Genomic DNA, 22929 nt, shown 5'->3' with positions numbered 1-22929 from the left:
TGTTATTTTAAGACGGAAACGAGGAGAACGGGGAGAAGTAGTTGAGACAGTTGAAGATGTAATTGTGCGTAAACTGACAGCTGAAAGAATTGAGGAACTGAAGAAGCTGATTAAAGAAACGCAAGAAAAGTACAGGTAAATTTTTTTTTTTTTTTTTTTTTTTTCTCAGAGTACCTTCACTTTCACCTTTGGTGCGCTTTTGCTGCTTTGTCCGCTTTCAGCTCCTTCCGGCAGCTGAAGACTGCCCCATATAGTGCCAGAAGGAGCCGCAAATGGGCAACGGAGCAGAAGCGCACCAAAGGTGAAAGTGCGGGTACTCTTTAATATTTATATTAAACTAGTCATAAGACATCAAGTTGAAATTATCGGGTGAGCAGTTTGTGTACCATGCCAAATAATCACCACTGCTTTCGCAGCCTACGTTTGGTTATTTCAATATTGTGCAAAACTGTGTAAAGTAATACTGTTGCAAATGGATGTGAATAAGCTGGAAGTTTGGGCAAAAAAGTGGCAAATAAGGTGTAACACTAATAATTGTCAATCAAAGAATAGTAGAGAGCGCCACAGGTAGATCCAATCCACACTTGCTGGAATATGCAGATGCACACACGATGCGTCTTCTCCCCAGTACTCCAATCCTCTGAATCAAAGGAAAGCTGCAGATGCAAACTGGGGGTGTCTGAGACCAGAACTCCCCCAGATATAACAGAAAATGGAATGTCAGAAAAGAATCCGCGCTCAAAACGGAGTAAACTAAGGTTCAGGTTCACACGTGAGTAAAGATTAGGTATAACACTTACTTGAAAGGAGGGGGGTATGATGTACAGATGCCCCCTCCTCAGAGTGTCCTCCACAAAGTATAAAGCTATGCTCCAAGGTGCATAGTATTAATCCAGAAGTTGTAGTCAAACGAAACTTTTTAATAAGGCAACGCGTTTCGGTGCAAAACAAGGCACCTTTCTCAAGCCATACATATAAAACGAATATACAATACATACATTTATACATGATAAAAGAAAAAGACATACCCTTCCCATGCTTGTCAGTGCCGTGTGTCCGGCGTCCCAGGGGGTGGGCGTGCATTGATGACGTCAACAGCATCATGTGATGTGGGGGCGGTACTCTGTGACGTGTGTAGCGTAACAATGAATCACGATCTCTAGATGGGACTTCCTTGGGGCTAAATTAAAGTAATACTGGTGAGTCTACTATTGCAATCTATATTCATGTAGGGGTTTCTTTTTATATGAATATAGATTGCAATAGTAGACTCACCAGTATTACTTTAATTTAGCCCCAAGGAAGTCCCATCTAGAGATCGTGATTCATTGTTACGCTACACACGTCACAGAGTACCGCCCCCACATCACATGATGCTGTTGACGTCATCAATGCACGCCCACCCCCTGGGACGCCGGACACACGGCACTGACAAGCATGGGAAGGGTATGTCTTTTTCTTTTATCATGTATAAATGTATGTATTGTATATTCGTTTTATATGTATGGCTTGAGAAAGGTGCCTTGTTTTGCACCGAAACGCGTTGCCTTATTAAAAAGTTTCGTTTGACTACAACTTCTGGATTAATACTATGCACCTTGGAGCATAGCTTTATACTTTGTGGAGGACACTCTGAGGAGGGGGCATCTGTACATCATACCCCCCTCCTTTCAAGTAAGTGTTATACCTAATCTTTACTCACGTGTGAACCTGTCCTTAGTTTACTCCGTTTTGAGCGCGGATTTTTTTCTGACATTCCATTTTCTACTAATAATTGTCAGGTTATGCACATGAGCAGGGAAATACATGTCACCTTTACACACTAAATGGGAAACCACTGGGTAACACTGACATGGAAAAGGACTTGGGGATTTTAGCTAACTATAAACTTAACAGGAGCAACCAGCATCAGGCAGCTGAACATTGTTCTTTCTCTTTACAAATCACTGATCAGACCACACATGAAATATTGTGGACAGTTTTGGCCACCAGTACTCAGGAAGGACATGGATGGTTCAAAGACGGGCAACTAAGTTAATAAATGGAATGGGTGGACTACAATACCCAGAGAGGTTATCAAAATAGGGGTCATTTAGTTTAGATAAAAGGTGGCTAAGTGGTGACCTAATAACTATATATAAATATATTGATTTCATCACCAACACAGAAGGGGGTTCTTTACTGTAAGAGCAGTGAGACTGTGGAACGCTCTGCCTGAGGACGTGGTGATAACAAACATGCTAAAACAGTATGAGAGGGACCTGGACGTCTTTCTGGAGTGTAATAATAATAATACATGTTACAGCCACCGATTACTTCAGAAGGCTTTTTGATCCAGGGATTTATTCTGATTGCTAGATTGGAGTAATTTTTGCTCAGATGAGGAAAATCGACTTCTACCTAATGTGTTTTTTTTTGCCTTCCACTGGATGTCACTTTAACTGCTAATTTTCTCACTACTATAGTAGAAAAATATATTAAATGGGGTTGGCCACTTTCTGATTATTTTTCAAAATGTGCAGAAAACTACACAATAGGTCAATTACCAATATAATGTGATTTATTAGTTCTGTGCTGATTTGTTAATTTGTAAAGGCATGCCCCTTGTTCAGGGCAATATTCTTCACCGGGATTAGAGTGCTCCCACCCAGAACATGGCTGCTGATGGAGGGACGCATGGCCTGACCTATCCATCAGTGACCTCCATTGAATAACACGTTAAATAGCGCACACATTGAATGAACATATTGTGGAAAATAATCAGAAAGTGTGCAGCCCCTTTAAATATGTAATCACTCACTCCGAACTGTATTTGAATTGCAGCCGTTTTTGACCTATTTACTTCTGGTGAATGTCATATGTGGCATGTATGAACTTGGAACATAAAGAATATTCCCATGTTGCTGTACGCTAAACATTTAATCTAGATGGGTGTTTCTCAATTCCAGTCCTCACGTACCCTCAACAGATCGTACTTTTGGAATTTCCTTATTTCTCATGTGATGTAATTATTGTCAGTGCTTCAAAAATCTTACATGTTGCATACTATATGATTGCCCAGAACCTTTCAGTTCTAGCGGATGCGAGAAAGGGTTGGTATAGTTCTTGCAATCTATGTGCATGTCAGTAAAAAAATTTTATATACATTTGTGTACAGCCCAGTGCACAGGGGCCTGACTTCCTTTGCAAATGCAATGAGTTGAAAGGGTAGTTTAACTTACTGTATCACAAACCCCTTTAAACAAAATAGTATAAATATTATTCTATAGTAAGGGCTTTCATTTGTATTCTCTTCAGAAAGTTGAAGAAGGAAGCAGAGCTGATTCAGAGTGGCCACATGGACAGCAAATTGGAGGAACTGTGGAACGATTTGGTGGCGTAAGTTTAATTTATCCTTTTTTTTCCCCCCTCTCTCATTCATCTTATTTTTCCCTTATGAATTAACCAGCAAAATACATACTGTTCACCAGCATTCTTATCTCCCCACATGTTGTAGCAAGAAGAAACAAGAAGAGGAAGAAGCGGAGACGAAAAAGAAGGCAACAGATGCTGCTTATCAAGGTTAGGCTGTAACATTTCCCTAACGGAAACACTAAACCTAGAAATAAATGATGCAAGTGAACAGGGGATACATTTGCCCCCACTTTTTCAGGCTGCGGGATTTTCTACATGTTCCTGAAACAAATGTTATGTTATTTATACTGCACACTGAATGCTGTTAAAACATTACTATTGGGCTCTGAGGTTTGTGTATCGATGCACAGATATCTCACATCCCACTACTTTGCTGTCATTTACATTGTCAGTCAGCTAGTATGTTTTGATATATCCCAATGCAAGATTTTTAACCCTTTAATCAATAAGAGATACTCCAACAAGTTTGCACTGAAGTGCTCAGCTATTTCCGATAGGTTGTCAGAAACGGACACGTTTACCCATCTCAGCTAATGGCAACACACCTTTAACGCTATGCCCAGAGGATGGTGTAAAAAATTTTTTACAAAAAATGTACAGTATGTGTGTATGATATATACACACACACTTTTTTTTTTTGTTTTGTTTGTTTTCAAATTTTTTTTTCAACACATTATACTGCACATGAAAAATATACCTCCTCCTGGAAAAAAAAGCCCTCTCGCACTATGACAGCAGCCGAATAAAGTTACGATTTTTGAAAGACAGGGATGGTACAGTGAAAAAAAATATTCCTCTAAGCTGGCTGTGACACCAAAGGGATTAATAGAAGAATAGAGAAATTAATAAAGAGGGTTTTTTTGTTTTTTTTATTATTTATATATTTTTAGAGCCTCTCTGTGAATATAAAAGTTTTCATTCATCTTACAATCCCATGTTTTTTGTCTCTTTCAGCACGTCAAGCAGCTAAGAATATCCCTCGCAGAAGTTCAAGCACAATAGGTCGCTCATCTGTTGGATCTTCATCTCCAGGAGGAGACTTTGGATTAGGAGACGTGACACCAAATAGCACTGAGGAGGGAAATATGGGGGTATGTGTAATTCCTCCACTCTTGTTTTTTTAGATATGAATTAGCCCTGCATTTCATTAACTCTTGCATGTTCATTAAACTATGTCTTTATTTCTAGGTAAGTGTGGGGTCTTTACCAAACACCCCAGTCTCCTCGTACATTGGCATTCCTGACACCCCTCCTCCTCCTGCCCCCTTGGAGTCCCCGTTGACCCCTGTGATGGACGACTCTCCCCAGAAAAAGATGGTGGGACTGAGAGCAACTCCACCCCCCTCCCCGCTGTTATCGGAGCTCCTGAAGAAAGGCAATGTGTTGCCCACAAGTCCCCGGCTGGTATGGAACCCCTCCCTGGTTCTCACGAAGGGCGCCCAAACACAACCCATAGTCTTGCCAAGGGAGGTAAAATCTACCAGTAGTCAAGTTTCTTGCCATATTCTTTTCTTTTTCCACAGGTCAGTGAAGCTGAAATGACTTTAGGTGCTAATAACATTACTGGTTCTGGTGTCTTAATGGATGTTGGAGTACTTCCAAGTCTTCATGGAGGTGAGCTGCACCCTCTTGCAGGCACAATTCCAGCATCTCCGGCAGCATCAGGTATGCAGTCGAAATTGTAGCATAAGCAATACAATCTTTCTCAGATACTATTTATCTGATTCAAAGGATATTATTTATTTAAAGACGTTCTTTTTGTTGATCCCTTAACTTCTGTCATTTGGTCCTTATCGCTCTTTTCTGGTTATGTAAACACCTTTTTCCTACGCTTTCTTCTCTTTTGTTTCTCTTTTACTCCATTTTCCTGTTTCCGGCCTCCTGTTGTGTTGTGTCCCTTCCTGTTCTTACCCTGCTAGGTGCTCCCACTCTGTCCCGGCTTCTAGAAGCTGGTCCTGCACACTTCGCTACACCTCTCGCTTCCTTCTCCGCTACTACAAGCGAACCTTCGTCTAAGTCTTTGCTGACCCCAATAGAGTCACAGGCTACCATTATTATGATGTCAGCTCTTCCAATGACTGCAGCTGTCCCAGGTAAATTATGCCTTGGGTTTCACGCTTGGATTTATCGTTTTGTAATCTTAATTTCTTTACGTGCACATTGTTTAATGAAAGTTGGGACCCTTTTTTTTAAATCCATGTTGTAAAGTTTAGATTTAGACTTAGACTGGCTGCACACGACCGAGTCGTATTCCAAATGCGGGACCCCACAGTGGAATCCGACTCTGTGCCTGGCTGGTGACCCCGCGTACCTGTCTTCTTCTTTTTCTGTACTGTGGAAGAGTCCAGACGGCTCACCGTTGGACATGCGCAGTACAGATTTTCCCGCGCTAGGCGATGACACGGAATCCGTGACCTGTCCTCAATGTTAATTGTGGATGTGACGCGGGTCGGATGGCTTTCATTGACTTTAATGGAAGCCGTCTGTGCGGACACCACACTAAAATAAAGCATGCTGCGATATATATATATCGCAATTGATTTCCGCTCGTGTCCAGGAAAACACTTTTCCATAGCATGCTATGGAAGGTATTTGCCGCGGAATCCGAGGGTGGACACCCACTCCAGATTCTGAAATGCAAATATGCCCGTGTGCAGCCGGCCTTAGATTACCTGAATTTTTTTATTTTTAATGTTCAAAATTGGCGATTCTAAGCATTTTTGCAATAGGTTTTATCAGCTTATTCTGTAGATTTTAAATGCTCTTCAGCTTTGCAGGGCTGAGTAATCCATCTTCACCTATATGTATAACAGAGGGTGCTTCATTCAGATGTGTCTTCACCTGTTCTCTATTGAACAGCTGTAGACCCTTTTCTCCCCCAGTAATAGTTTATTAATAGGCTGTTAATATCAGTGGTATATATATTTTATTTTTAATACACCTGTGTCCACCCCATGTTTTACAGTTCTCATGTCCCTCTAATACGCCACCGTACTCCGGAGCAGTGAAGAAGCGTTTTTTTCTGCGAGGGCTTCCCCTTCACAGTGCTTGCCTCCCGCTGGGCTCGATGCACTGAGGCCCTGTCAGTGCACCTTGTCCAGCAGGGAGCGGGCGCTGTGAAAAGAGAAGCTGTATGCAGAATAGAACACTTCTTCACAGTGCTGCTTGCTTCCCACCCGACCGAATGCAATGACTGACTCAGTGCGTAGGACTGTGACCTATAATAGTGATTACCCGATGCACTGAGAGCCCTGTCAATGCATTGAGTCCGGCGCGGAGCGAGCGCTGTGGAAGGGAAGCCCTCCGCAAAATGGAACACTTCTTGTGCCCATTGACGACGGCGTATGCGAGCGACATTAGGATTGAAAAACACAAGGGTAGTGGACACGGGCCCAGAGTTGTTAAAATTTTAATGGTGACCTTTTATTGATAAACTGTATTAAGGGAAGACAACAGTGTCTGCAGTTCTATAGAGAACAGGTGCAGACATCTGACTGGAGCGCCCTCTACTGTTATACAGCTAAGTGAAGACTGATTTCTCAGCCTGGTCTTCTAGCTGCATAGCAAAAGAGGGATTTTGTAATTAACATGTACAGACTAGGCTAATAAAACGTTTTGCAAAAATGCATAAAATTGCCTGTTCTATACATTTTAAAAATCTCTTTTAAATACAAATGTAATTTTGCAGAAATGATCTATTCAATGATTTTGATTTGTCCCTATAGTGACCCAGCAGGAGGACAGTGAGAGTACTTCTGATCCACACACAGTTACTGTGTCTATGGACAGTAGTGACATTTCTATGATCATAGATTCTATTAATAAGGAATGCCTGGGAACTGGAGATAACAGCACACAGTCAAAAGATGAATCTTCAGACAGCAAGGGAGACCTGGATCTAGCAGAGAAAATGGACATTGCTGTATCTTACACTGGAGAGGAGTTAGATTTTGAAACTGTTGGCGACATCATTGCAATAATTGAAGACAAAGTAAGCGTGACACACCCCTGTAATGTTTTTGTAATTTAAAATTACTCTACAGTTTTGGGGTAAAATGCTGTCCCAGGACCAGAGGGTAGGGGGGTTATATTACTTGCAGTTGTTCTTTTCTGCTGCTCTTCCAATTCACCGGTACCGAGTTCCATTCAAGATGGCTGCAGCAATTTTCTAACTACCTAATGCACACTCTGCACTATTGGTCAGTGCTGATCACATGAGTAGTTCTGGTCAATCAGAGAGCAGATATAGTGCATTAGTACTCTAACACTACCAATGCACTGTGGGTATTGGGTAGTTGGAAGATCGCAGCACCTTTATGCAATAAGGATCAGGGACATATTGCAAAGCAAGTGTTAAATGCAGATGCCGTGTCCATCTGAGTGCAGAGAAGGCAAACCTTCTCACTCTGCTAGCCCCGAGTAATAGATTCAAAGGCTCCGCAGAGAAAGTATTTGTGAGTTGCCTGCTCAAGATGCATAACTCAGATGATTTAACAAAGAAACAGATGTAGTAACCATGACAGTTTGTATGCAGTAGAACAAACTGTACAGTAGCCCCGTTCCATGTCTTTCTGCATGTATTAGTTTACCTGACATGCATGTACGTTTCACTCTTTTTCCCACTGTGCCTCTGCATCAGATTCAAACCTGTAAGTTAGCTCAGTGCTCCCAAAGTGTATCACTACGTGACAGGACCTAGCCTCCTCACTAGTCGCGATAGAGCCCACTTGTTTTATCGCGACTAGTGAGGAGGCGGGAGCCAGGAGAAAGAACGCTGCTGCCAATTCTCACTAATTAATACGTGCAGAAAGACATGGATCAGGGCTACTGTACAGTTTGTTATCCTGCATGTATACAAACTGTCATGGTTACTACATCTGTGAGTTATGCATCTTAGATGGACACGGCATCTGCGTTTAACACTTGCATTGCAATATGTCCCTGATCCTTATTGCATAAAGGTGCTGGGATTTATAGAGCAGAGGGGCTGCTAATGAATTTTCTGTACTAGCCACCTACACCATTTATCTGCTTCATATGCATGCTTTGTGTATGACACCTGCTGTTTTTTTGACACCTCTCCTATGTTATTAGGGAGGTGTAACGGACTACAAAGTGGAAAGTATTACCGGTGAACATTTATAAACCAGTTTCCTGCATTTGCAGTCCGTCTCTTTATATGTATATAGTCTGCCCCAAATGTTTAATCAAGTATAATAGAAGTTAGATTTTAGATTCTCTTTCTGTGAATGCTTCTGATCAATAAGAGAATTATACTTGCTATGTGAATCCAGAAACTGGGGGGTTGCTTTACATCCTCGTAGGAGGTGGAGAATTTTCCACTGAAGTAAAACTATACGGGTGAGTGAGTAAACTCTCCTAAAGACAACTGTTGGAATAATTATTCACTTGGGTGTATTAGCCTCTTAAGGACTGGCCATTTTTCTATATTTTCTAGAGATGAGCGAACCTCGGCCACGCCCCTTTTTCACCCGAGCACCGCGATTTTCGAGTACTTTCGTACTCGGGCGAAAAGATTCGGGGGGCGCCGTGGGTGAGTGGGGGGTTGCAGTGGGGAGAGGGAGAGAGAGAGGGCTCCCCCCTGTTCCCCGCTGCTACCCCCGGCACCCCCCGAATCTTTTCACCCAAGTACGGAAGTACTTTAAAATTGCGGTGCTCGATCGAGTAATTACTCGAAACGAGTATACTCGCTGATCTCTAATATTTTCCTTTTGTTTTTGTTCATTTCCCATTCCAAGAGCTATACCTTTTTAAACATGTTCTGTGGATATAGCTGTATGAGGGCTTTTTTTGTTGCTTTGTAATCGAATATGTATTCTGTGAATAGGTTGATGACCATCCTGAAGTGCTGGATGTCGCTGCAGTTGAGGCAGCCCTTTCATTTTGTGAAGAGAATGATGACCCCCAAGCCCTTGGTGGGCCCTGGGATCAGGCTGTCCAGGAACACACGGTGAAACAAGAGACACTTCCGAAGTCTCTTATTCCGGGGCCCAAGGATACAGATACAATAATGAATATAATGGAGCTTACTGATATAAAAGCTGAACCTTCTGAACCAGAGGTAGAACCTGCTCAGTCAGAGGGGGCATCTGTGACTTCTCGCTCGACCTTTCAGCTTGAAACCCCTGAAGAAGAGATAAATGAAACCAGTGTAAAAGATCCAGTTAAAGAAGAAGAGGAAGAAACTGATCACCAAGTGAAAACAGAGGTACATTTTATTAAGTGCATATTTTTTATAGCATTTTTATTTGGCTAATTAAAGGGATCCTGTTACATCCTAAAAGTGCTTTAAGCTACGTGATGGTGCTTATAGGATAGGGAGCATAGAGTCCAGAGATGTACTGTTCTCTATAGGACTGCACACTAGACTGAGCACCAACTTCCAAGGGTGAGAGGGGAATGGGGAGCTGGGTAAGTAATAAAGAATTACACCCAGAGACTCAATATTCCCTGTCCTCTAAGCACCATAACTTTGTTTTATAGTACTTGTAGGATGTGACAGGTTCCCTTTAATATTTTTCTTCTCTTGCCTCAAGGAGCCGCAATATGAAACTTCTCACAGTGAAGCTTTTTCTAATGACGAAGAAAAGGGGATAACCGAGGAGAATACATCTGTAACTGGTACGCATTGGAAATAGTAGAAATAGTAAAATCTATTAGACTTTTAAAGGGGGCCTGTCATCACTTTTGAGTTACATAAACTACATTATGGGGCTCAAAAGTGAGGAAACCAGCAGTGCGGGGAGCTGTGTCTTCTACTAGCTCTGAGTCCCTGTAAAGTTGGCACGTGCACACAGCCTTTTTTTAACCCCTTAATGACCAGGCTTTTTTGCTTTTTTCCCATTTTTGTTTTTTCCTACTCCCTTTTAAAAAAGTCGTAGCTCCTTTATTTATCCATCGACGTCGCTGTATGAGGGCTTGTTTTTTGCGGGACGAGTTGTATTTTTCAATGGCACTATTTATTGTACCATATAATGTACTGAAAAACTTTTTAAAAATTCTTAGCGTAGAGAAATGGAAAAAAAACGACATTCCACCATCTTTCGGTGCGTCCTGTTTCTACGACGCACAAACTGCAACAAAAACGACCTGATATTTTTATTCTATGGGTCAGTACGATTACTACGATACCAAACTTGAATAGTATTGTTTTTGCTGTAGTACTTGTATTTTTTTTTAAGATATTTAATTTTTTTCAATTATTTTCTGCGGTCATTTTGTGCGCGCGATAACTTTTTTATTTTTCCGTCGACGTAGTTGAGCAAGGGCTCATTTTTTGCGGGATGTCCTGTAGTTTCCGTTAGTACTAATTCGGAATACATACGACTTTTTGATCGCTTTTTATTGCGTTTTTTCTGGGAGACAGGGTAACTAAAAAAATGCATTTCTGGCGTTCTTTATTTTTTTTTTCGGACGACGTTCACCGTGCAGAAAAAATAATGCACTACTTTAATAGATCGGACTTTTACGGACGCGGCGATATCAAATACATATTTTTATTTTATGATTTAGATTTTTTTAATAATAGATATGGCAAAAGGGGGGTGATTTAAACTTTTATAACTTTTTTTTTTTTTTTTTTTTTTTTTTTTTTACAATTTAAAAAACTTTATTGATCTTTTTTTTTACTTTACTTTGAAATCCCCCTGGGGGACTTTAACATGCCATGCTTTGATCACTCCTGCAGTATGACGTAATGCTATAGCATTACGTCATACTGCTTTTTTACAGGCAGTCTTTCAAGCCACCCTGTGTGGATGGCTTGATAGGCAGTCTGCTAAGGCAGCCCTGGGGCCATTCATTAGGCCCCCGGCTGCCATGACATCTGCACGGATCCCCCGATCTCACCGCGGGGGGGGCCGTGCGGGACCCCCAAACAGCTTTCGGGGGATTTAAATGCCGCTGTCAGAATTGACAGCGGCATTTAAAGGGTTAATAGCCACGAACGGCCGAGCGCGGCTATTGCCTGCGGGTGTCAGCTGTAATAAACAGCTGACGCCCGCGCTGTATGGAGGGAGATCGCGGCGCTACCTCCCTCCATACACGTCCTGCAGCTGCAGGACGTAAAAACACTATGGCCCGGTCGTTAAGGGGTTAAGGCTGCTCTGTGCACACGCTTTACTGTTCATTCTTATGGGAGAGCAGATGCACGCACACAGAGCAGTAACGGGGCAGCCAGTGAGTAGACCACACAGCTCTGCAGACTCCCCGTTCCCTCACTTTTGAGCCCCAGTAGTTTTATAGCGCTCAAAGGTGATGCCAGGTTCCCTTTTAAGTTCTAATTTAGAACAGTTGATAGGAGGACTAGGCAATTTATGCATTTTTTTCACGGTTCTGCTTTGGTTTTCAGATACAATTAAATCAGAACCTCTAACTGCCAATCAGAACAAGGTAACTATTTTGTCATATACTTTTTCAAAAACTTTTAAGATGCAGCTTTATATATGTAAGGGGAGTTATGTAAATACTTTTTATCTAGGACTCTCAAGGAGAGGAAGAAGAGGAAGAGGAGGATGTCACAAGTGAGGTTGGCAGTCCTGAAGAGCCTAAAGAAGAAGAAGCTGGGGAGGAATATCTGTCTGAAGTTGATAATGAACCTCCAATTAGTGAGAGCGATGATGGATTCAGCATTCATAACGCCCAACTTCAGTCCCACACACTTGCTGATTCTATTCCCAGCAGTCCAGCATCCTCCCAGTTGTGAGTGAATTTATGTATATGTTTGTGGAGATAATATCAGCAAATCAAAATTTTATTTTGCTGGTTTAAAATAACACGTGACTATAATTTCAGCTCCGTCTGCAGTGAGGATCAAGAAGCAATACAAGCTCAGAAAATTTGGAAAAAAGCCATTATGTTGGTATGGAGAGCGGCTGCCAATCACAGGTCTGTCATCTGTCAAAACGAACCGTGCTTTCTTGTCTCTATTTCACTAATATATATACCGTATATACCGGCGTATAAGGCGACGGGGCGTATAAGACGACCCCCCAACTGTCACCTTATACGCCGGTATTCAGTGGTGAAAAAAAAATAAATTCATTACTCACCTCCCACGGCGTCCTGTCGCGCTCCGGCAGGATGTCGCTCGCTCCGGGAGGCTGTCGCTGGCTCCTCGTCCCCGGCGCAGCATAGCTTTCTGAATGCGGGGCTTGAAATCCCCGCTTCCAGAAAGCTAATACACACGCCGGCAGCCATGACATCATTGAATGGCTGTGATTGGCTAAAGCGCACGTGGCTTCAGCCAATCACACTATTCAATGACATCATTGAATGGGTGTGATTGCTAACACGTGCGCCTTCAGCCAATCACAGCCATTCAATGCTGTCATGGCTGCCGGCGTGTGTACTAGCTTTCTGGAAGCGGGGATTTCAAGCCCCGCATTCAGAAAGCTATGCTGCGGTGGCGACGAGGAGCGAGCGACATCCTGCCGGAGCGAGCGACATCCTGCCGGAGCGCGACAGGACGCCGTGGGAGGTGAGTAATGAATTTTTTTTTTTTTACACTTTTTTTTTTTTTGTATTACCGGCGCATAAGACGACCCCCGACTGCAGAGCAGATTTTTCGGGGTTCAAAAGTCGTCTTATACGCCGGTATATACGGTATATACATACACAATGTGTGTGTTTTTTTGCATGATCTTTTAGAATGCATGATGTACTTATGTGATAACCAGTAAAAGTGCAAATCCCTCTACCTAAAAATGTTTTTGTGCGCTGAAAATTCACTAAACTGCTGACCACTAGCAGCCTTGCTTTGTTATGATTTGCTGCCTACCACCTGTTGTCATGTGAAGTTCATCTGTAGTATCGGTTGTGTGTGTTGGGGCTCCGGCTGCTGTAGGTGGGAGACCGAGGCTGAGAGACTGAAACAGATGCAGCTGCAACTAATAGTAAATGATCTACTGCCTCACAGCCCGTGAAATCTACAAAGTTCAATACTGCTGTATAATGTCCTTCATGATGCCGTTACTTATAATGGAGTGCTAAAGAAAGATAAAGATGCAATTTCTTGTCTGTATTATTGGGGTACATAGCAAAGACCTTTGGTATGGCTCCTGCCACTAGAAGGTGGACAATAAGTAAAGGACAAGTTGAATCCTTCTACCTGCTATATACCTGGAGCTGCTTTCTCCTTTGACTTTATGGTTTCACAGGGTGACAGAATTCCCCTACTACTCTATTGAGGAGAGACATCAGGGTTGCTTTCCTTCCTCCCGAAAGCAAGGTAGCACAGAAAAGCCCTAACTTTTCTGTGACCTGGCAGCAAAGATTCTCTCGCTCAAAGTCCCTGGACTCGCCTCCCCACCAAAGCGAGGCCTGAAATAGCAGTGGATCAAGCTGGATATTGATGCCACAGCACGTGGCACCTTCCTCTGGGAGGCAAGTATGATGGCCCTTAGTTTTTCCTTACCTTGCCCCCTATGCTTCTCCCATCTTGTTCCCCTTGCGGCCCAAGCGGGAGTGAGAGCGCGGTTACCTTTTGGGGGGGAAGGGTGGTCATCCTCTTTGGGTTTCTCTGGGCAGTGCAGGGGGAATTCTGACAAAAGTGACCTGATAACTTTATTCTACGGGTCAGTATGATTACTACAAAACCAAACTTGTATAGTTATTTTTTTTTCTTTTTGCTGTACTACTTGTTTTTTTTTTTTTAAGATATTTAATTTTTTCAAATTATTTTCTGTTTCCATTTGCTGTGCACGATAACTTTTTTTTTTTTTTTCGTCGACCTAGTTGTGTGAGGGCTCATTTTGTGCGGTACGACCTGTAGTTTTCATTGGTACCATTTTAATACATGTGGCTTTTTGATCGCTTTTTATTAAATTTTTTTCTTTCTTGGAGACAGGGCGACCAAAAAAAGTGCGTTTCTGGTGTTCTTTATTTTTTTATTTTCGGACAACGTTCACTGTGCTTGGTAAATAATACATTACTTTGGTAGATAAGACTTTTATGGACGCAGTTATACTAAATACATATTTTTGTAAATATGGCAAAAGGGTTGGGGTTTTTTTTGGTTTTTTTTTTTACTTATTTTTTTAATAATTAGTAAAACTTTTTATTCTTATTTTTACATTTTTTTTATTTAGTTCTCCTAGGGGACCACAACTTGCAATGCTTTGATCGCTCTTGCAGTATGATGTAATGTCATAGCATTACATCATACTACAATCTGACAGGCAGTCTATCAGGCCACCCCACAGGGATGGCTTGATGGGCATACTGCCAAGACAGCCTTTCAGAAAGCCCCTGGCTGCCATGACACCTGCATGGCTCCCTGCGATCTCATCGAGGGGCAGCTGTACGGGACCCCTGAACATCTTTTCAGGGATTTAAATGCACCTGTCAGGATTCACTGCGGCATTTAAAGGGTTAACAGCCGCGATTGGCCGTGCAAGTTGTCGTGGCTGTTGCCCGCTGATGTCAGCTGAAAGAAACAGCTGACACTCGCGTTGTATGGAGGAAGGTCTCAGCGTGATCTCCCTTCATACACACCCTGCAGCTGCAGGACGTAAAAACACTATAGGGCGATCACTAAGGGGTGAAGCCTAAGCGCCTGGACATAATGTATCCATTTCCTGAGGATTAAAAAGCGATCTTTGGTAGCTTAACAGTGCAGGAACAGTGGACCAACTCTGAATCATCTGTCCTCATCACTGTACTGGAGCTCAGAGCCATTCGTCTGTCTCTAGCCCACTGGTTTATGATTCGGGATGGTCATCCAATCCGTATCCAAACAGACAACATGACTGCCATCGTGTACATGAGTGATCACCAGGGCTGCACAAGAAGCGCAGTGGTGATGAGGGGAGCTGCCAAAATTCTCTGTTGGGTCATCCAAATTCTCCTGCGGCAGGGCCCAGCTTTTCACCCACACTTACGTACTCTGAGTTTTGACAACACGGCTGTTGAATCCGCAGTCTTGAAAGCGCAAGGATTCGCATACCCAATTGTCTAAACTATGCTCAGGGCCAGGAATCTGACAAATGCATTTTTCTGTTCCCAGAGTTCTTTCCTTCCTCCAGTCAGGCATGCATATGGGCTTGAGTCTCAGCTCTCTAAAGGGTTAACTCTCCGCACAATCGGTCCTTTTCCAACGCTCACTGGCTTCCAAATCTACAGTGTGTACATTCCTTCAGGGAGTGGCACACGCTGGCCCTCCTTACCATCTTCCATCAGCACCTTGGGACCTCATTTTGATTCTAGATGCATTACAATGCTCTCTTTTTGAGCCATTGTGTGACATTTCTCTCCCAGCTACTATTTTGGAAGGTTTCCTTCCTAGTAGCCATTACTTTTATTTTTTGCGTCTCTGAACTCGCTGCGTCATGATGCAGATCTCCCTTTATGGTGCTTCATCTGGAAAAAGTAGTCCTCCGCCCAGTTCCATCTTTCCACCTCAATGAGGACATCCTTCTGTCCGGAACCTTCACACCATACAGAACGTCATCTACACAAGCTCGACGTCATCTGTGCACCACAGATCTTTCTCTCTGACACGGAACTCTTCTGTTTGAATTCTTTGTTCGTCATCCCTGACAGCCCTTGTCGAGGCATCCTCAAAGTTCACTGTCGCCCATTGGATCAGGTCGGTGATCTCGGAGGCCTAACGTGCCAAGGGCATACTGGACTGTCTCTCACAACACTTCTGATATCCAGGTTTGCAAGCCCACGACCTGGTCTTCGCTTCATACTTTCACAAAGTTTTACAGGGTGCATACTTTTGCATCTTCTGACGCTGCTATTGGTTGCAGGATACTGCGAATGGCAGTAAACTGACCGCTTCACCAGTATTTCAGACCCACCCCATAGGACTGCTTTTGAATGTCCCAACGTCTTTGCTGTGCCCCTCAATGACACAAACGAAAAAAAACAAGATTTTTTTTATTTTTTTTTGTTACTTGTGATGAAATCCTTTTCTCGGATGTTCATTGGGGGGCATGGTACCCACCCATTGTTTTCAGGGAACTGGCAATTTCTCTGTTCTGAGATTATCCCTGTGCTTCTTCATTAAGTTGTATGTTCTATTTGAGCTTGCTATGCAGTTAAGCTGCATTTACACACACAAATGATCGCTCAAAATTCGTCAGATACTTGACTGACGAATTTTCTGCCCACTGAGAACTCAGCGTGGGGTCCTTCTTATCAGTGTCAATGTATTTCATACGGACCTGAAGTCAGCGATAGATGAACAGTGCACGATGGGCACACATTTACACATAACGATTATCATCAAAAGATGGCTTTTGAGCGATAATAGTTGTGTGTAAAAGGGCCTTTGGGCTTTTCCTCTCCTACTGCTTGTGTACAAACTGAATTACCTTAGTGACTGCAGGTATTTAGCTGGTAGGAAGAGTCAACTCTTCCTTTACTGAGTGTCTGCCTCCTAGTGGGAGGAACCAGAGGTAAAAGAAAAAATAAGTGATGTCCGCGCTCCTGCTGTTCCTCTGGTTTGTCACTCCTCATCTGGAATTGTTTCTTTTTGGGGTTTTTGTTCTGCTGCTCTCCCATCCACTTTGGGATTGTCTGGAGGACTACACGAGTTGTTTTCACAAGCACACCAGGATCATCGGTGCAGGCGGGATGTCCCCTTTCACATTAGGGGCCCCGCTATGCACCAGGTGAGTCCATTTGAATACTGACTGTTGGGTCATTATTTTATGATCCTAATGGCAGGAGCTATACTCAAGGACTTTGCTATGTCCCTGAAAAAACGTCAGAGAAAAGCATGTTATGGCGAGTAACAAAGAATCCTGTTATCCTGCTCTGTGTATTGTGTAGATTATATAACAGTTAGTCTGCACCCACCAGCTCTAGGAAGACTGAGCTTCATTCATATGGCTGTAGATGTGAGTTGTCCTCAAAAATCTCAGGCGCAACTCGCATCAGACAGCACACCCATCTGTGTGCTGTCCCATTTTGGGGGACAGTGGACATTTTATGTCCTACTCGTATCCATGAAACAACTCAGAATAGGAGATGCAGTCATCGGTCTTGTAGGTAAAAATGTCCATGTGACTAGCCTAATAAGCTATAATGGGTCGATGCGCTCTCTGTGCAATACAGACAGGACACAGATGAAGAATACGGTTGTCTGTATAAGAGATACAGTCTGTAGTGGGTAAAAGCATTGGAAAATGCAGGCTACAATGACCAAAAAAAGAGTTATTCCTCCTGTACACACATCTGCTTATTCTGAAAAATTACCTGAAAGTGTAGGTAGACTTTCAAAATAAACTTGTTCAATGATACGAATAAACAACATGGGAGACCTTTTTTATGGGAGCATTCCTTGAATGATGAGAGGTCCAGTGGAACGATTAACTAAGCAATTGAGATATATATATATATATAATTTATTTTTTTCCCCCTTTCTGTTCAGGTACGCCAATGTCTTTCTTCAGCCAGTGACAGATGACATTGCTCCAGGTTATCACAGTATTGTACAAAGGTAAGAATACCAATTTATTCCAATGTGTATTGTTATATTTCCAACACCTACAGTAATTACAGAGAAATTCTACATGTGGAAGAGAAAATAATTGTCTCATTTAGATGGGTGGATGTGTGCTGTTTTTCCACTGCTGATTTGAGAATTTTCATTCCATTACACAGAAGCAAGTAGTTGTCAGTATTAATTCGTTTGACATGTTAAGGATAATCTGTTGCTTTACTCTTTATGCAACTTTTTTATTTCAAAGGCCTATGGACCTATCTACTATAAAGAAGAACATTGAGACTGGATTAATTCGGAGTACGGCGGAATTCCAAAGGGACATCATGCTTATGTTCCAGAATGCTGTAATGTATAACAGTTCTGATCACGATGTCTACCACATGGCTGTAGAAATGCAGCGTGATGTGCTAGAACAAATCCAGGTATGGGTACTAGTGTCATTGACTATGCTGAACCACCTTTCATGTTATGACTTTCAACTTCCTTTCATTTTATGATTATTTATAATTAAGCATATAGTTTTCATAGTATTTTTTCCCCCCTTTTTTTACATGTCTCTTTCACACATCATAGCAATTTCTAGCCACGCAGCTAATTATGCAAACATCTGAGTCTGGAATCAGTGCAAAAAGTCTGAGGGGCCGAGATTCCACACGCAAGCAAGATGCCTCCGAAAAGGTAATTTTATTTGTATGGATCAGAAACTAATTTTGGCTTTGCCAGTTTTCCTAAAGAGCTTTTCTTAAATTTGTTTCTCTGTAAAATTTATTTCTGGGGAAACTTGGTGACAGTCAATCTAAGTTTGATCTCACAGTAAGTTTTATCCTGCTTTCTTACTGTCCAGAATAGTAACTCTCCATTACCTGTTCACTACATAACTAGACAGATTTGTTGACAGACTCTTCGCGAATTGAAATTTTCTGTTACATTTTTTTTTGTTGTTTTCCAAAAGTATTAGTAATCTGAAACAGCTGAATAATGAACTTTCTAAAGTTTTGCTTTGAGTAATGCTAACTTTTTTTTGTTGTTGTTGTTGAACAGTGTTATTGTATAAATAGAAAAAAACTCTGCTCTGATTTATTTTGTGTGAAGGTTTGTAAAAAAAAAATAAAAAACCCATCCTAATTCTTTGCGGCGTTACATCATCGGATGGTCCACGTTTTTATATTTGTTTTCTTCATTTTTCCTTGGTAAAGTTGCATAAGTATAATAAAGCATTAAACGTTGTGTGCATCTCACTGCCAGTGCTCATAGTGAAATACATACATTATGTATGGTGTACTATGTAATAAATAATGGTCAGGGTGCGTGTTACGGTTAATACACGAAACAGCTTAAATTGTAATGTAGGGTATTTTAAAGGTACTACATATTTTTCTACATTGGCTTTTCCTGAGTACAAATGTAATATATTTTTTTCCTGATGCAGATGACTATACTGCAGACTGAGTTAAACATTGAGTTACATTGTTTGAAATGTTGGTTGTATATGCTTCTCTTTTAGGGGATTACATTTTTATACATAATTTTATTTTTTTAACCTAAATCGCCCAATTTACAGAAAAGAGGCAATGTGGGTATATAGGAAGGACAGACATATGGAGATCCTATTTCTCCAGCTATCAACAGATTTTTGGCCATCATTTACTTTCTCCATTGACGGATTCAACATTCTGAATATGCCCTCTAATGCGTGGAGAGCTATGATCAACTAAATCATGGTATCTCCTAAAAGTAATGATATGTGTTGTAAGGGGAAATATTAGAGATTTTCTTGTGATTCCCTATCTTATGGCTCTAAATCTGGAGCTTCACCTTTTTAATATTCATAATTGTGTTCCAGTGCTGACTAGGCAATCACATGTTCATGATTGTTAACTAGGGAAGCAAAAGAAGCCATTGCTAGAAATGTTGAACAAAGATTCTTAATTATCTCACAAAAAAGTTGGAAAGTCTCTTGTACCAATATTCAAGTCTCCTTACCCATCTATGAAATCATTGTCAAAATCCGGGCCCCTCTTTTGCTTTTGTGTCGCCAGCTTCTCAATGTCTTTTGTCGGAGGAGAGTCTCCGTGGAATATGACCTGTTTTTCTGTTTGTCCTTTAACAGGACAGTGTCCCCATGGGCTCTCCTGCCTTCCTTCTCTCTCTTTTTGTAAGTATTGAATAGCTGCATTGTATTGGAGGATATATGTTTTAACGCCCTCCATCCATCCATCCATTACAGCTGTTTGACATTGTATTTTGTTAGCTATTACTGTCTGCTTTGTCTCCTGTGTATTGCTTTTTTTTAGTGCTTCTTTCTGTCCTTCAAACTGATATTTATGTTTGTAAAAATGTGTCCATGCCCCAAATAGCAAGGTTACATTTATTGATCTCCAGTGCATGATAATCAAGATGTATTCATTCCACAGTGTAGTGTGTATTCAGTAAGTTCAACAGCTCAGAGCTATGAATTGTGACAGGGTTAGGACAGCACTAGGAGAAGGCAGAAGGTTACTACTTTAGTGTTTCAGGTATGTAACTTTTCCAACTGTATCGGACCGTGAACTCATGATGTAAAAGGAAAAGGTTCTCCAGTTTCCTAGACAAATACTGTAGGGTATCGCATTATTTAAAACCTTCATTTATACTAACACGTTTGTTTTTGTTTTTTTTTTCTTCTTTCACAGGATGGAGGAACACGAGGCCGCCGTTGCGCAATCGAAGCCGATATGAAGATGAAAAAATGAGACGTTTGCTACGTGCAATACATCGCAATCGCACTAATATCATGTGTGATTATTTGATATCTCCTTTGGAAAGTTAGATTGTAAAACCCCAGTATCTGGGTTTCTTAGTACATTTCTGTTTGCCCTGTCTTCCATGAAGTGACAATTCAAGCAGTATTGATTTTATTTGTAAATATGTACAGCAAAGCGGCTGTCTAAAAACTGGACAAGAACCCATATTTTTAACTAAAAGTGGAACTGGATCCAAAACAACACAAGCAGCAGTCTTTTACCTTTTTTGGATCCGCTTTTGCTTTAGACTTTACAAAAATGCAACAAAAACTTGTAGCTGAACAGGCCAGTTATTTCAGTGAAAGTTTGTACTAGTGCAACACACACAGACATTCCCAGAAAAGGATGGTAGTAGCATTTTGTTACTTTCGTTTTGTAATATGCTTGTTGTAAAGGTTGAACATCTATTCTCTTATTCTGAGAAATTATGAATGTTAAAAGTACGTTTTTACGTTCATTTTCATCAGTTTTTTTGTAGAGTCCTATTTTTGCACATTGTACAATTATGCAGTATCGGAATATAGTTTGTAAAGTGTTTAAGACCTCAGTCGCTGACATCGGTTATTAACTGTAATGAGGCGTATAAATAGATTTTACATAAATGTCCTTCCATTGTGAATTAAGCTTTGACGTTATCATGAGGCGCGGTCTTTAAAGGGGTTGTTCAGGATTTGAAAAGTAATGGGGGAGATTTATCACATGGCTTTTATGTGCGACTTTTGGTCTTTAGTACTGATCTATTATGAGACAAATTCATCAGAAAATCGCACATCATATGTTAAATATGGGAGCAAATGCCTTCTTTCTGTGTATGTTTAAGGTTCGTGCTGGAAATACACCTCCTCAGCACTGGAGTAGCTGTGCGACTTTTTGTGGGACATTTTTTAAAAAGTCACAAGTTATAAATCAGGTCTAACTCATGCCTACAAATTTAGACTAAAGGTAAAATGATGTGACCAGGTATAAGTAATATAAAATAGTCTTCCAGCTTTCATAAGATGTCACCTAGACATAATAGATCAAAATCTAGGTGCATGACCTTTCATAAATCCCCCCCCCCATGTATTTTTTTTATCCTTCCAGAAATCACGCCACCCTTGTCCAATAGGCTGTTTGGTATTTTGGCTCAATTGAATGGGTGTGAGGTACAATATCAGACACAACCTGAGAAGAGAAGAGACAAGGAAAAATAGTAGATTTTTTTTTCTTTTCACTCCTAGACAACCACTTTAGATATGCCAATTCATAAATTGTGGGCATCAGTATTTATTAAAGGGTAGAATCCGTATCTTGTAATTTGTCAATCAGATTTAAAGAAATTACAGTTTAAGATATTGTAAAGAATAAATCTGTAATTGTCTAAAATAGATTTCCTGCGTTTTTTTAAAATGAGACTTGCAAACACATTGTAAGAAGCTGAATGGAAAGAATCACAGAACTTTGTAAATTGGGCCGGTATCAACATTTTTGTGCAGGTTGTAGAAAATTATACATTTCAAAATGTAATTTGTTTTGTTTGATGTATATGTTGGTAAAAATACAAAATAAATCATCTTTAATCATGTTTGGACATTCTGCATGTTAAAATGTATGTAAAGTGATAAATGCAAAACACAAGTGTAAACTTAAAGGAAAATCTGTGCTTCTGCTTCCTTTTCTTATTTCATAATACACTGGACCACCTGAGGTCCTTCAAGAGGCTTGCTCAACAGGGGATTTAAATATATCACCACAGTGCTTGGATAACTAATAGAGTTGAGCGAACATACTCTGCCGAGCTTGATGCTCGTTCGAGTATTAGCATACTCGATGGTGCTCATTACTGGAACGAGCATCAAGCTGGGTTCGATCCCCGCACCAGTTTTTGCCTCCTGCCCGCTGTGGCGTGCCTGTCTTGGTCCCTCCCCGCCGCAACGCAGCGTGCGTCAACGACAAATTTTTTTGAGAGAGAACACGAGCGAGAACACAAACACACCAGCACCAGTCCCACATACAAAAATGCTCGAGTCTCCCATTGTAGTCAATGGGGTTCGTTACTCGAGTAGAGCTCTCGAATTTTGCGAAAAGCTCGACTAGAATAACGCGGACCTGAGCATTTGGGTGCTCGCTCATCTCTAATAACTAACACGATGCCTTAAATTTGGATGTGACTTCTGTGCACTGTCAAATAGATAAGAACCTTGATATGTGCTTTCTGCTTAAAGAGGTTATTAGGCAATTTAAATTTCTTACCAGAACATGCAGTTGGATTCACCA

The 22929-nt window shown here is 41.3% G+C and overlaps 1 protein-coding gene across 6 annotated transcripts in view; it reads left to right on the top strand.

The window, feature by feature from the left end:
- The window catches only part of BRD8 (bromodomain containing 8), a 29825-nt gene extending 7588 nt beyond the window's left edge, over window positions 1–22237 (top strand). The window contains exons 5-22 of one of the 6 annotated variants that reach the window (XM_066591363.1): window positions 13–135; window positions 3298–3378; window positions 3497–3561; window positions 4369–4505; window positions 4603–4818; window positions 4938–5079; window positions 5334–5507; window positions 7140–7405; window positions 9263–9643; window positions 9972–10056; window positions 11786–11826; window positions 11915–12135; window positions 12229–12321; window positions 17816–17884; window positions 18135–18312; window positions 18464–18568; window positions 20001–20045; window positions 20563–22237. In XM_066591363.1, the coding sequence (XP_066447460.1) occupies window positions 13–135; window positions 3298–3378; window positions 3497–3561; window positions 4369–4505; window positions 4603–4818; window positions 4938–5079; window positions 5334–5507; window positions 7140–7405; window positions 9263–9643; window positions 9972–10056; window positions 11786–11826; window positions 11915–12135; window positions 12229–12321; window positions 17816–17884; window positions 18135–18312; window positions 18464–18568; window positions 20001–20045; window positions 20563–20622 (2482 nt within the window). In that variant the 3' untranslated portion in view covers window positions 20623–22237. The remainder of the gene's footprint in view (window positions 1–12; window positions 136–3297; window positions 3379–3496; window positions 3562–4368; window positions 4506–4602; window positions 4819–4937; window positions 5080–5333; window positions 5508–7139; window positions 7406–9262; window positions 9644–9971; window positions 10057–11785; window positions 11827–11914; window positions 12136–12228; window positions 12322–17815; window positions 17885–18134; window positions 18313–18463; window positions 18569–20000; window positions 20046–20562) is intronic. The other 5 variants (XM_066591366.1, XM_066591364.1, XM_066591368.1 and 2 more) reach the window with 5 other exon arrangements.
- Window positions 22238–22929: the final 692 nt, after the last annotated feature.

The sequence above is a fragment of the Eleutherodactylus coqui genome, chromosome 2, assembly GCF_035609145.1.
Source record: "Eleutherodactylus coqui strain aEleCoq1 chromosome 2, aEleCoq1.hap1, whole genome shotgun sequence".
Classification (NCBI taxonomy): Eukaryota; Metazoa; Chordata; class Amphibia; order Anura; family Eleutherodactylidae; genus Eleutherodactylus; species Eleutherodactylus coqui.
This window is presented reverse-complemented; position numbering and strand designations above follow the sequence as displayed.